This window comes from Caenorhabditis remanei, chromosome I (genome assembly GCF_010183535.1).
Source record: "Caenorhabditis remanei strain PX506 chromosome I, whole genome shotgun sequence".
Taxonomy (NCBI): Eukaryota; Metazoa; Nematoda; class Chromadorea; order Rhabditida; family Rhabditidae; genus Caenorhabditis; species Caenorhabditis remanei.
This window is the reverse complement of record NC_071328.1, coordinates 12,153,793-12,166,087: the sequence shown is the minus strand read 5'-3', so window position 1 is coordinate 12,166,087 and position 12,295 is coordinate 12,153,793. Positions and strand designations below refer to the sequence as shown.

Sequence of the window (12,295 nt, the reverse complement as noted above, 5' to 3'; positions counted from 1 at the left end):
TCACGTCTGATTGTAAATAAGAACTACGCTTCTGACGAAAGTTTTCAAGTCATCAAGATTAGATCTTGATCAAGAGATAAACGATTGAAGTTCACAGAAAAAATTGGGAATCTGATAAGAGACGATGAATATAAGGAGCAAGATTTCTAATGGATTCATCAGTTCGAACAGTAATCGCTGAGATCAACCATGTTCCGCAAAAGAACTTTTCTCTTCATGACCTTCGCACTACTCGTCATCATCTCTCGTGCACAGGTTGATTCAAGTGATGATGATGACGACTATTGGGCGATTGGTTCAAGTGATAATGTGGAGTCAACGACAGACGGTTCTGATGGTGATAACGATAAGCAAGTAGAAGTCACAGAAGAACCAGAAAAAGAAGAAGAAACTCCCACAGAAAAGCCAGAAGAAGAAGAAACTACAACGGAAGTACCAATAGAAGAACCGAAGACAACTGAAGCTGAATCAGCTGAAGAAGAAGAAAAGAAGACAACTCCAGCCCCAGCTCCGATTGCACCTAGAGTTACTGCAGCTCCACAAGTCGCAGACCCTCCTCCAGCTGAGGTTGAAGACGTCGTTAAAGGAGGGAATACAACTAGCTCCTCTACTTTCATGAGCTATGGATTCGGTAAGCCTATATCTTTTTTCTTGATTTGATCTTAACCGAAAAGTGTATTTTCCAGGAGCCTCCGTCGTTCTTCTGGTTGCTCTCTAGACTACAGAATCCATCAAAAAATGCATCACACTCAAAGCATCATTTGAAATGAAGAGATATTTGAAATAAACTTTCTTCACTGAATTTTTATTGAATTTGAATTGCATATCTCATTCCGGTACATGGTTTACAGAATCCAAAACAAACATATCCGGAATTGACAAATCAGGAAACATTTATAAGATTCGCTGAATTGAATGATTGAGACTTTTCGGACTACATTTTCTAAACACTTTATAGTCAAAGATCTGGAATTAGTTAATAGATACAGTACTGGTCGTAAGAGAGCGTCGCACCTTTTTTGTAATTGACAATTTTATGTAAATACGAGAATGTTCTCCATCAACGTGCACAGCTCAAAAAGTCTCCTTTGAAAAAGGGCTCCGCGACAATTCACAACTACGACACTTCGCAACTGGGACATTTCGCAACTGCGACGCTTCGCAACCACGACGTTTCGCAACCACTGGACATTTGCATATTTGGGTCAGCAAAAAAATGTTGAGTGTACCAAAGTGCTTGGGAACATATTTGTAAATAATTAAATAGAAGAAACAGTTATCTGAACTGTTTTTCGACCTAACTAGGTTAAATTATTGCTAGTTGAATGGTTACGAAACGTCGCAGTTGTGAATTGTCGCGGAGCCTGAAAAAGAAACATACTTGGCGACTAGTGTATGCCCAGGGTTGGGAAGTTCCGGGCCGGCCCGGCCCGGCTCCTGTAGAAATTCGAAATTTTTTGAAAAAATTTTGAATTTTTTTTGCAAAAAAGTCAAATTTTCGACTGTTTTGAAATATCGATAAAAACTGAAGTGCACGAGAACTTTGGAGCATTTTGATTATTTTTAATGAAACTTTCGAAATAATATGTGAAAAAATTGTGCACATGTTTTGAATCCGGGCCGGCCCGGGATTTCCCAACCCTGTGTGTGCCCGTACAAAAAAGTTATCAACTACAAAAGTGGAGCTCTATTTTTTATCTATGCCCTTCATGAACAATTGGCATTGTGAGGCGATTGGTAATTATAGAGACCGTGGCACACTTATAAAATTAATTTTTTTTAAAGAAAAACTGCAAGTGTGGCATACTGTATTTGAAACACATCAAAAGTTTGCACATTGAGATGGCATTCCGAAATTCTAAAAATGCAAATTACTCCAACATAGTCTTCCTCGTAATTTCGTAACACATTCTCATTTGTATACTAATTTAATAATGAGATTATTCGATTGTCGATCGGCAGTCTGTTGATTTCAAAATGTGCGCAATATCATCACTCATGGTCTGGTCCTCATCTTCATTAAATGAAAAATAGTTATTTGAAAACATAGTTGAAAAAATTCATATTTTCACATTTTTGTACTGAATCCCGCTAAAAAATCTCAAATCGGCCTGGCCCGTTGCAAGTGTGAATTTAAAAAGCACAACTAATCTAGCAAAAACAACTTTAACACAAAGCCAGTTCATATGATCTATAAAACCATACTCGGCGCCTAAATCTCCGCATATTATATCGTCTTGCCTTTCAACAACATAGAGTCAAAAGCTTTTGATCTATTCCGAGGTTAACTGTAAACCCATTTTCAGCACAGACTGCTATGTTTTTGTTAAGGTTTTCAAAACTTTTCAAAACTCTCAATCGAATTTTTTTCTGATTACACGCTGAAAATCATAATCTTCTTATCAAAAAGATCAAATCTTGATAACAATAGTGAGTAACGTGGGAAAGAAAAAAGAAAGTAGGGATCAGATAAGGGGTGATGTATAAAAGAAGCGACGATTCGACTGGAATCTTCAGTTCGAACTTTCTACATCGTTCCACTGAATTCTTCCACCGACTTGGGATAAACCATGATCCAGAAGACAACCATTCTCTTCATGGCTCTCGCTCTTCTCGCCATCTTCGCTCGTGGACAAAATAATGGAACAGCAGGTGGCCAAAACAATACCGCACAGGGACCTCCACCAGCTGCAGCCCCTGCACCCGCTGCAACAGAAGTTGAGGGTACCGGTGAACCAGCTGGAAACGGAACCAGCTCATCCGCCTATTTGAATTATGGACTCGGTAAGATAATTTCATTTTACTAAGCCAAATTTTATGTTTTCAGGAGCCTCATTCGTCCTTCTTGCCGCCCTCTGATATCCAGTCTCCAAAAATTGACTTGCTGAGAATTTCAACAAAGAATAAATAAATGATTTTTAAAATGTACCGTCTTGTTTTGTTTGATATAGGTAGTTGTCTGGCGGGCTTCCATCAATAACCAGTACCGTGCAGTAAAATATACAATTCGGCCTTTTTCAGTTGAAAGTGACCAACTTTAAGAGGGAGTTACAGTGTCACTGATTGTCCCACAAAAGTAATCATTCTTATATATAAAACGCGTGTGGGCTCTGTCTGTGGATTTGTCGGTGTGTTTTTCAGGATGTCCGCAAGATTTTTGAGAAATAAAGGCAGAGCGCGCCATGGGCAAAAGTCGAACCCTCGCCTTTTCAGCGACAAGCGTGAGCGTTAACCACTCGGCCACGTGAACACTTTTGTGAGAGGGTGAACAGGAAAATAAGAAGAGGCCAGCCGGATGAAGCGCCGAAGGCGCGGCAGCCAGGCTGGTTAATTTATAAACCATACAGAACAAAGGTAGAGCTTCATATATGTAGTTGACAACTTTTTCGTACGGACACTTCCTAGCAGGGAAAAATACAGTGATTTTTGAGCTGCACTCTTAAAATGACCATAACTCTCTATGGAGTGTCCGTACAAAAAGTTGTCAACTACAAAAATTAAACTCTATATGGATTATACATCATTTATTTTGTGGGACAATCAATCATACCGTAAGACCCTCTCAAAGCTGGCCATTTTCCACTAAAAAGGCACGGTACTGTATTTCTTCTTTCCTACAGTATGACTTCCATTTAAAAACTGAAACATTTTAATCTTATCCCCGTGAACTCCTCCTACAATCTCCCTCCTCTCCACCTCCCCACGATTTTCCAAATTTCTTATTTTCTCTGAAAAATGAATATCTGCATATTCGTCTCACTTCTTCTAGCCTCATCAATCAACTCCTTGTTTCTCAAAGATGGCCGATCTATTCTGAAACAGTTATTAGGGAAAGAGAACGATGGAGCGTTGATGGAAATGCTCTCGGAGCACTTTAAAAATGGTAGAGCGAACTTGAGAAACATTCTTTTCTCCGAAAAATACCGATTTCCAGACGACAATTTCTGTGTGGATTCCCTCATAAACATTGGCAAATCCGCTCTGAAATCCCTCACCAATTACTCTTCTCAATCCAATTACGAACCAAATTGGGCGGTCCGTTTACTCGATGCTCTCCCCGCCAAACCGCCCGGATTATCTCGAAAAGGACCATTCTTTTTTATTGGAGATTTTGAGACATGCAAAGAATTATGGTCTGTGGAGATGCGACAAGTGCATTATTGTACTGTAAGAGGAGAAGTGAAGATACGCAATGAGATATCGCCAGTTACTACGGGTCAGTTGGGTGGTGAAATGCGCTCTGTCGGACTGCCGTATCATCTTGGCAAGGCATGAGTCGCTACGAAGTCACAGCTGAACAATACGTATGCAATCGCTCTCTATTCGAAAACGCACATAGGTCAAAACTGACCAATGGAGGTGTACTACTCTCAAATTCATCCGTAACTATTTTATTAGCACGACACGCTTCTTACAACCGCACTCTACCGAAACCAAAGAAAATTGTGTGCGAAATTGTGGGACTCAGAGAAAAAGAGACATTTTTCAAGATCAGTTCGGTGGAGCGCACTTGAAATAACTTTTTTTGAAAACGAAAAATCTGAAAAAACTGTAGTTGCAACCTTCCGATGTAGTGTGTTTGCATAGTTAGCTCTGTGTGGACTCGGTATCCACTCAGCAGTCGCTACGCAGCGAAAATACGAGAGATACAGTACTTATATATCCCACTTTCAGGAATCTGCGCTCCATCAAACTGCCATGAAAATCACATAATCGAACTCCTCAAACTAGCGAAACAACACTTTTTCAATGAAACAATTGATGTGAAATCCGTGTATTGCTCTGATGGAAGTGATGAGATTTGGAGTGCCAAAAAAGTGAGTTTCTCAATTTTCAAACCTCTCAATTAAGTCTGTTTCCAGCCCTTTGTTCTCTTCGTTTTCTTCTTTATTTTGGTTCTTCTGGCTATCGGAACATTCACTGAAAAGATGAATCGAGAGGGACTTCTGAAAAAGAGCAAAACGAAAATGAGACGGATGATACATAAAAGTGAGTCGGGTGCGCTTCAGGCGCGGTTTTTGCTATCATCACAACATGCTTCTTACATCCGCGCTCTACCAAAACCGAGAAAAATTGTGTGCGAAATCGAGAGACTCAGAGAAAAAGAGGCATTTTTCAAGGGCATATCGGTGGAAGCTAACGTGTTGAGCTAATGACACTGCATCTACTTTTCAAAAAGAATTGTTTCCAGAATCATACCGCGTGAACAACAACAACTCCACTACCGGCTCTATCAGTGAAGACCGTTCCTCATGTGGGACTGAAACTGAAGATGAGAACGAGTCAGTCGCCAACTCCTCTATAAACCGCACAAATGCTCCATCCATCGCCCTCACCTACCGTAACCTCTCCTCCATTCACTTATCAAATTCTCTGCTCATCAACATCCTCTCCTCCTTCTCAATCCGTTCCAGTTTGACCTACCTCTTCCGAAATTCCACTCGAGACGTCAAACTTGTCAACTTGTTCCGTGTCTGCAGCTCGTTCTGGGTCATTTTCTCCCACACATGCCTGTTTTCTCTTAACTTTACGGATACGATAAGAGTGGTTGCGAAGAAAGGAGAAACTGTTGTGGGATGGAGAAATTTCATGTTGAATTCGTCGTTGGCAGTGGATACTTTCTTGTTTTTGTCAGCTTGTGTTGCCACCTTTTCGATTAGAAAGAAGCTCATGTTCAGGTGGGTTTTTTTGAATTTTCATTGTGTGTGAATTTATTCAGTTTTTATATAAATAGATAGAACAAGTCTAGAGGTACATTTTTGTAGTTGAAAGTTTTTTAATAGCTAGCGAAGCTCTCGAGATATGAACATTTAAATATTGGCACCTGAACTTAGAGAGAGGAAGAGAGCGTCTGCCTTCTCTGCGTCTCACTCCCTCTGCTCGTTCTGCTACCTGCCTTTGAAGACTCATATCTCTGAGCTTTGAAGAGATAGAAAAAAGTGGTCAACTACAAAAATGTAGAGCTAGACATTATCTATACAATCATATAAAAATACAGATGAATATTCATATCGGGGCGCCCTGACGGACGCTCAAAGTTAGGCTTTATTTTCAACTTCTGATTAAAAATCATATTTTCCAGAGGCGCCGACTCCAAGTTCTCCATTTTAAAATGCCTTTCCCTACTCATCCATCGATGCCTCCGACTCTTGCCAGCTCTCAGTCTCTATCTAATTTTTATGTCTTTAGTTTATAATCACTTGGCAGATGGACCCTTCTGGAACACCAATGGTACATAAGTTGCTGAAGACAAAAAGAGGCGGAACTTCAAAATAATTTCAGGAATGTTTGGAACCGAATGCACTCCATCCTCCCTCTGGCCTCATTTCTCTTTTCTCGCCAACTTTTTCCCATCAATGTGTGTCCCGTGGCTATGGTATATCTCACTCGATTTTCAGCTGTATTTGGTATCTTATTGGTTTTTGGAAATTTTAAAACTTTAAGGATTTTCAGACCCTTCCCATCATAGTTTTCTTTGTCTCGAGATTCCGTTTCGGCTGGATTTTTGTCGTTTTTCTATGTACGGCAGCATTAGGATATCGTGGTTTTATGTTCTTTTATCAATCGTGAGTGTCCGATGGAGCGCGGTTGATTAATTAGGAACAATTTATCCTTTTCTCAGTTTACCGGCCAATATGTTCGTGGAGATGTTGTCTGGAAACTTCGAGAAGGCGGAGCTGTCGTTCAAGCTTCTCTACACATCGCCGATTTCCAGATGCCCACCGTTTTTTATAGGTACATATTCTAAGCAAGCGTGCTTTACCGATCTCACTCCGATCCGGTGGAGCGCGATTGCTGATTTCTTCCACTTGAATGTTTTTCAGGAATCCTGACCGGTTGGTATATTTGTCAAATCCGTTATCTTGGAACTCTCCCTACCGTAACCACAATTGGTCTCAAGATTCTCGCATTCTTCTTCCTGGCATTCGCCCTATTTGGACCATTTTTTAGTTGGAAATATTTGATCTACCCACATGCTGTGATGAATCGGACAATATGGGCAATCGGATTGGCGATTCTCGTGGTTTTGGCACAGAATGGATATAATTTCGGAATTTTCAAAGTGTTCGGAGGACAAGCGTTGGTGGTGTTGTCGAGGTGAGTAGAGGGAGGAGTTGGTTTGGGAAAGGAAAAGTCTAGAATCCAGAACTTGGGTTTGAGAATCTAAAATAAGAGATTCAGAATTCTGAAATCTGGATTCTGCATTCTCAACATCAATAATTAGCATTCAGAGTTTAGGATTTAGGACTGTGGATTCTGAAGTATGAATTCTAGAATCTGGAATTCTCAATTTCGAATATTGAAGCTAGCATTCAGGATTCGGATCTCGAGACTTTAGATTCCTGAACCGGAATCCGGGAACCAGAATCTAGAATCGGAAATGAAAACCTTGGTCCTGAAATGCAGAATACAGATTTCAGAACCCAGAATCCAGAAACTTGAATCCTGAGTTCTAAATGCAAGTATCACAGTTTGAAATTTAGAATTCAGAATCCAGATTTAAGGATTAAGAGTCCTGAATCCTGAATCCTGTACCCTGAGTTCTAGTTTCATTATTCGAAATTGTGAAACCAGAATTCAGATTTTAGATTCAAGAATTCGGGATCTTGTGTCCTGAATCCAGAGTTTTAAATTCTAAATACAAGTTTCACAATTCGAAATTTATAATTCAGAATCCAGATTCAAGAATTCAGAATGCAAAATTCAAAAACTTGATTCCTGAAGTCTGAGTTCTATTTTCCAAATTTGAAATTTAGAATTCAGAATTCAGAATCCAGAATGCAGAATCCGGAACCCAGAATTCAGATCCCAAAATTTTGAGTTCTGAACTCTGAATGCAACTTTCACAATTGGAAGTTTAAAATTCAGAATTCAGAAAGTTGAGTGCTGAATCCGGGATTCAGATTTTTTCGGAAAAATTTATTTTATTCAGAAATTTTTTTAAACCAGAATTTTTCCTGAATCAGAAAACCTCAATTCTAGATTCTCTAATTTTCATTTCCAGACTCTCATTTGGTGTCTATCTATCCCACGAACCCATTCTCCTCTACTATCTGAACTCTCTCCGTCAACCAATGTCGCCATCTTCATTCGGATATTTCATGTTTATCACCATTTCGATTTATTCCATTTCACTAGTCAGCGCCTTCTTTATTGCGATTGCAATCGGTTAGTCTTCAGACTCGCTCTTTCGGTGGAGCGCACTTCCTCACTATAATCATCTGTCTGTTTCCAGAAGTGCCTCTGCTAACCCTCGAACGTAAACTCTTCATGACAACTCGTAGAATGAATGAAGACGAAACGAAGGATCGAATGGAAAGACACGTTTCATTCGATGATTCTGAGAAAGTGGAGAAATATGTGGTGATGAATGAAAACGAGGAGTTAGAAGTTGATGATTTGAATGCGGATGAGAAGACGAGACAATGGATTGAAACTGGAAGTTTGTGTGCTCAGAGGAGTGATTTGGATGTGATTGAGAAGGAGAGAAGAGTCCGTTTCAAGGATCCACACTTGAATACTTCTACTTCGTGTTGACTTTTTGAGAATAAAAGTTTCTAGGCATACAGTCGGTTATGGACTTAGACCTTTTCAGTTGGAAATGTCCAACTTTGAGAGTGTGTAATACTGATTGTAGATTTTTAATGGATCATACAGATCAAAAATAGAGCTTCATTTTTGTAGTTGACAACTTTTTTCTACGGACCCTCCCTTGAAAGTTATGGTCATTCTAAGACGATCGCAATATTTTGCACTGGTCGATTTGAGAAGAAATTACTTTGTCCATATGTAACTCTCTAGGGAGTGTCCGTACAAAACAGTATATAAAACCTACTGGGTGTGACAATTAAAATTACCAAGACAAACTCTCAAATTTGGACAATTTCTACTGAAAACGGCCAGTTTACAACTATTTGACCGGTACTGTAGACTTTTTCTGGTTTTGTAATACAACCACGCTCTACATAAACTGATAAAATTTGTGTGATATCTTGAGAGACTAAAGCGTTCCTTGTTAGAATTTCACAAGGGAACCTCAAGGGTCGCAAGTTTGGAATCGTTCCAAACTGCTAGCAGGCATTAAGGACAACTTGATTAGGCAAATCCCAAATTTTTGTTTTGTGCTCGTCAATTTCCGCTGAGAAAAACCGTATTAACCCCTAGTTTTTAAATCATTATCTGGCTTTTACAGGGCTTAACCACAAAAGGTGAACCTTTGAGACGGTTTTTCTCAGCGGGAAGTGACGAGCAAACAAAAATGTGGGGTCTGCCTAAACAAGATGTCCTTAATGCCTGGTAGCAATTAGGAACGATTCCAAACTTACGACCCTTAAGATTCTCTTGTCAGCGCAATTGTATAAACTGTGCTTCACTTTCTTTTTTTTACTTTTTTTTCTCGTGTACTTTTTATTTTCCACGCCTACCTCTATACCCTCCTTGTCATAAATAGCCAACGCTACACAATAAATCAGTCATTTTACACCGAAAAAATTGAATTTTCTCATCGAGAACTTCTGACGAGAAGAAGGAAACCAAGAAATGTCCTCGTAAGTTTGCAATGACGTCTCAGAATTCCTAATGAAATAAGAAAGTACATTTTCCAGAAAAGACAAGAAAACAAAGAAGCATCACCACCATCACCATGGAAAAGGATCAGTCCATCCACCGAAGAAATCGAAAAAACGAGACAAGACGAAAAAAGGAGCGAAGAAAGGGAAATCCGGGACAGGATTGAATAAAACAGCATCGAATGCAAGTCTCCGTTCATTCGATTCGAAACATAAACTCAAAAAACACTCCTCGAATGATGATGTTACCACCGATGGAACCCCTTTCCTTCCAACGATTACTGTATCCGATTCCGCCGTAAATCAGTTTTCCGAAGCACCTTCAGCTCCAACTAAATTCACAACAACTGCCAGAGCACTGACTCCAATGGGTCACTCCCCAACTCCCACTGCTGTTCCAATCATGATGCCTCCAGTTCTTACAACTCCGCCTACCGTTCAGACAGTCGCTGCACCTGTCAAGTGGAAGGCTGAAGACGTGGCATTGGGATACATTGAGAAGATGGGTAAGCCTCGTAATTCGACTCCTTGATATTTTTGGATTTTCAGATGCCGCCATGGCCCGTCTGGAATACATCGAAGCATGTGCCTCCACGAAGCCTCTCGTCGAGAAAGACTGTCTTCTGTGGAAGAAGAATCTCCATAAAAACCAAACGGACGCTTATCCGTGTCTCGACTCAACCATCGTCAAGATTCCCAACCAACCGGATGATTATGTGAACATGTCAACTATCACTGTTCCACATTGTCGTTATCCAATTCTGATGGGTCAGATGCCGAAGAGAGGTTTCGAGGAAGAGTTTTGGAGGGCTGTATTCAATGAGTCAGTGGTTATGATGTATGTTCTGATGGGTGCAGAAGATGAGAAGAATGACTTCTTTCCGACAACTCCAGGATCTTATGTCTATTATGGGAGCATGTTTGTCAATATCAGATTGGTAAAAGGAAACACGATACAGTACCGGCCAGAATGATATCATATTTTCCCTTTTTCAGTTGAAAATGCTCAACTTTGAGAGTGTATCATAGTAATACTCATTGTCCCATCAAGTAGATTTTTACTGGATCAAACATATCAAAAGTAGAGCTTCAATTTTGTAGTTGACAACTTTTTTGTGCGGGCACTCCCTAGAGGGTTATATATCGACAAAGTAGTTTCTTTCCCAAATCGACCCATTTCAGTGCAAATAGTGAGATTTTTGAGCTTAAAATGGCCATAACTCTTTAGGGAATGTCCTTACAAAAAGTTGTCAACTACAAAAATGGAGATCTACTCTTGATCTGTCCGATTCAAAAAAAGTTATTTTGTGGGACAGTCAGTTTTACCATGGCGCACTCTCAAAGTTGAGCATTTTCAACTGAAAAGGCAAAATATGATACCATTTTAGTCTGTACTACAGTTCGCTCTATCACCCTCCAGTTTCTTCCAGGTCGACAAAATGGATGAAGAGCGTACCCGCTACACGATCGAAGCTCTCCCTAATGGACTCTCCAACTCGAATATGATAAACGTCTATGTGCACACAGGTTGGGAGCCATTCGGTGTTCCAGTCAAGTATGCAAACACGACTCGTTCCGTCGTCGACGTTATGAACTTTGTGAAGACATCGAATGGAAGCGAGAAGATGATGGTTGTATCGAAGAACGGGTGTGGACGAGCCGGCTATTTCCTCTCGTTGGGCGCCTCGTTCTGCTGTTTGAATGATGGTTCGGAGCCACGGATGAGCGAAATTGTGAAGGCGTTGAGAGTTCAGAGACCGAATTCTGTGGATAGTATGAAACAATATGCATCACTCTATCTCTGTCTTCTTTACTACATCAAGGTGAATATTATTAAATTGAAAATAAAATTTAAGGTGTTCATTTTTCAGAAAAAGATCACAATTCCTGATGACAAGAAACAGAAAGTGGAGGATGTGACTAAGGGATTGGAAGCACTTATCAGAGAGGATTTATCGATTATTTATTGATTTAAAAGACTGTAAATAAATTATTCTAGTTTGTATCTGCCACCTTCTTTCTGATTTTCAGTTATAATTGAGCGGAATTGAGAGAAGATAGAGAAGTCAGACACTCTAGCTGCTCTGCGTCTTCCGTGTCTTACTGTTACAGTCGCTTGAATTCAACGCTGCATATCTCAAAATCTAGAAGAGATAGTTGACAAATAATGAAATGTGTAAAATTTTACTCTGAATGCTTTTTTAGTTGATAACTTTTTGTCCGAACTTTTTCTAGAGAGATATGAACTTGAAGTCAATCTTGACTTCCTTGAGCGGTTGTTTGGTTTCAAATACGTATATCTGAAAATTTTGTGAAGCAATTAAAAAATGAGCAACTAATAAAATGTGTGAAATGTTATGTTTATCATTGTTGTAGTTGGTCACTTTTTTGTACGGTTTCACTCCAGAGAGATATCAGGGTGCAACCGAGTGGTGGATTTCACACTTTTGATTTTTCAGACTCTTATCTTCGAAAGCGCATATCTCAACATCTAGAAGAGCAATCAAAAAACTGACTTGCAGAAACATAGATCTAGACGTTTTCTACTTTTTCATTAAAGTATCGCAATAATATCTTCTTTTTTTTATCATGCAGCATCATCTCAAATCTTAGCTATTTGCTGGAAAGACTGAGCAAGCTAAAGCTCTCAAAATTCTGCAGGTCTTTTCCTAAAATTTAGTTTTTGAGATCTTTCCTCTCCTCATTGTAACAATACAACGTTTCTA

The 12,295-nt window shown here is 39.7% G+C and overlaps 5 protein-coding genes across 5 annotated transcripts; 4 read left to right on the top strand and 1 right to left on the bottom strand.

Moving 5' to 3' along the window:
* Positions 1 to 189: 189 nt before the first annotated feature.
* Positions 190 to 718, top strand: GCK72_002727 (uncharacterized protein; the record flags this gene model as incomplete). The annotated part of the gene is made up of 2 exons (XM_003111829.2): positions 190 to 631; positions 687 to 718. 2 exons carry the CDS (start codon positions 190 to 192, stop codon positions 716 to 718), a joined length of 474 nt encoding a protein of 157 aa, XP_003111877.2.
* A 1,809-nt stretch (positions 719 to 2,527) lies between these two features.
* On the bottom strand, positions 2,528 to 5,327 carry GCK72_002725 (uncharacterized protein; the record flags this gene model as incomplete). Its single annotated transcript, XM_053723564.1, has 3 exons — positions 2,528 to 2,706; positions 3,761 to 3,813; positions 5,200 to 5,327. The coding sequence occupies 3 exons, from the start codon at positions 5,325 to 5,327 to the stop codon at positions 2,528 to 2,530; spliced, it is 360 nt and encodes a 119-aa protein (XP_053592209.1).
* GCK72_002726 (uncharacterized protein) lies at positions 2,571 to 2,859 on the top strand (the record flags this gene model as incomplete). Its single annotated transcript, XM_003112003.2, has 2 exons — positions 2,571 to 2,784; positions 2,828 to 2,859. The coding sequence occupies 2 exons, from the start codon at positions 2,571 to 2,573 to the stop codon at positions 2,857 to 2,859; spliced, it is 246 nt and encodes an 81-aa protein (XP_003112051.2).
* Positions 3,736 to 8,538, top strand: GCK72_002724 (uncharacterized protein; the record flags this gene model as incomplete). Its single annotated transcript, XM_053723563.1, has 12 exons — positions 3,736 to 3,883; positions 3,935 to 4,216; positions 4,675 to 4,817; positions 4,863 to 4,989; positions 5,192 to 5,678; positions 6,083 to 6,231; positions 6,283 to 6,407; positions 6,454 to 6,566; positions 6,623 to 6,735; positions 6,825 to 7,098; positions 8,006 to 8,169; positions 8,237 to 8,538. The coding sequence occupies 12 exons, from the start codon at positions 3,736 to 3,738 to the stop codon at positions 8,536 to 8,538; spliced, it is 2,427 nt and encodes an 808-aa protein (XP_053592208.1).
* Positions 8,539 to 9,540: 1,002 nt separating this feature from the next.
* On the top strand, positions 9,541 to 11,539 carry GCK72_002723 (uncharacterized protein; the record flags this gene model as incomplete). Its single annotated transcript, XM_053723562.1, has 5 exons — positions 9,541 to 9,548; positions 9,606 to 10,075; positions 10,119 to 10,507; positions 11,000 to 11,392; positions 11,441 to 11,539. The coding sequence occupies 5 exons, from the start codon at positions 9,541 to 9,543 to the stop codon at positions 11,537 to 11,539; spliced, it is 1,359 nt and encodes a 452-aa protein (XP_053592207.1).
* Positions 11,540 to 12,295: the final 756 nt, after the last annotated feature.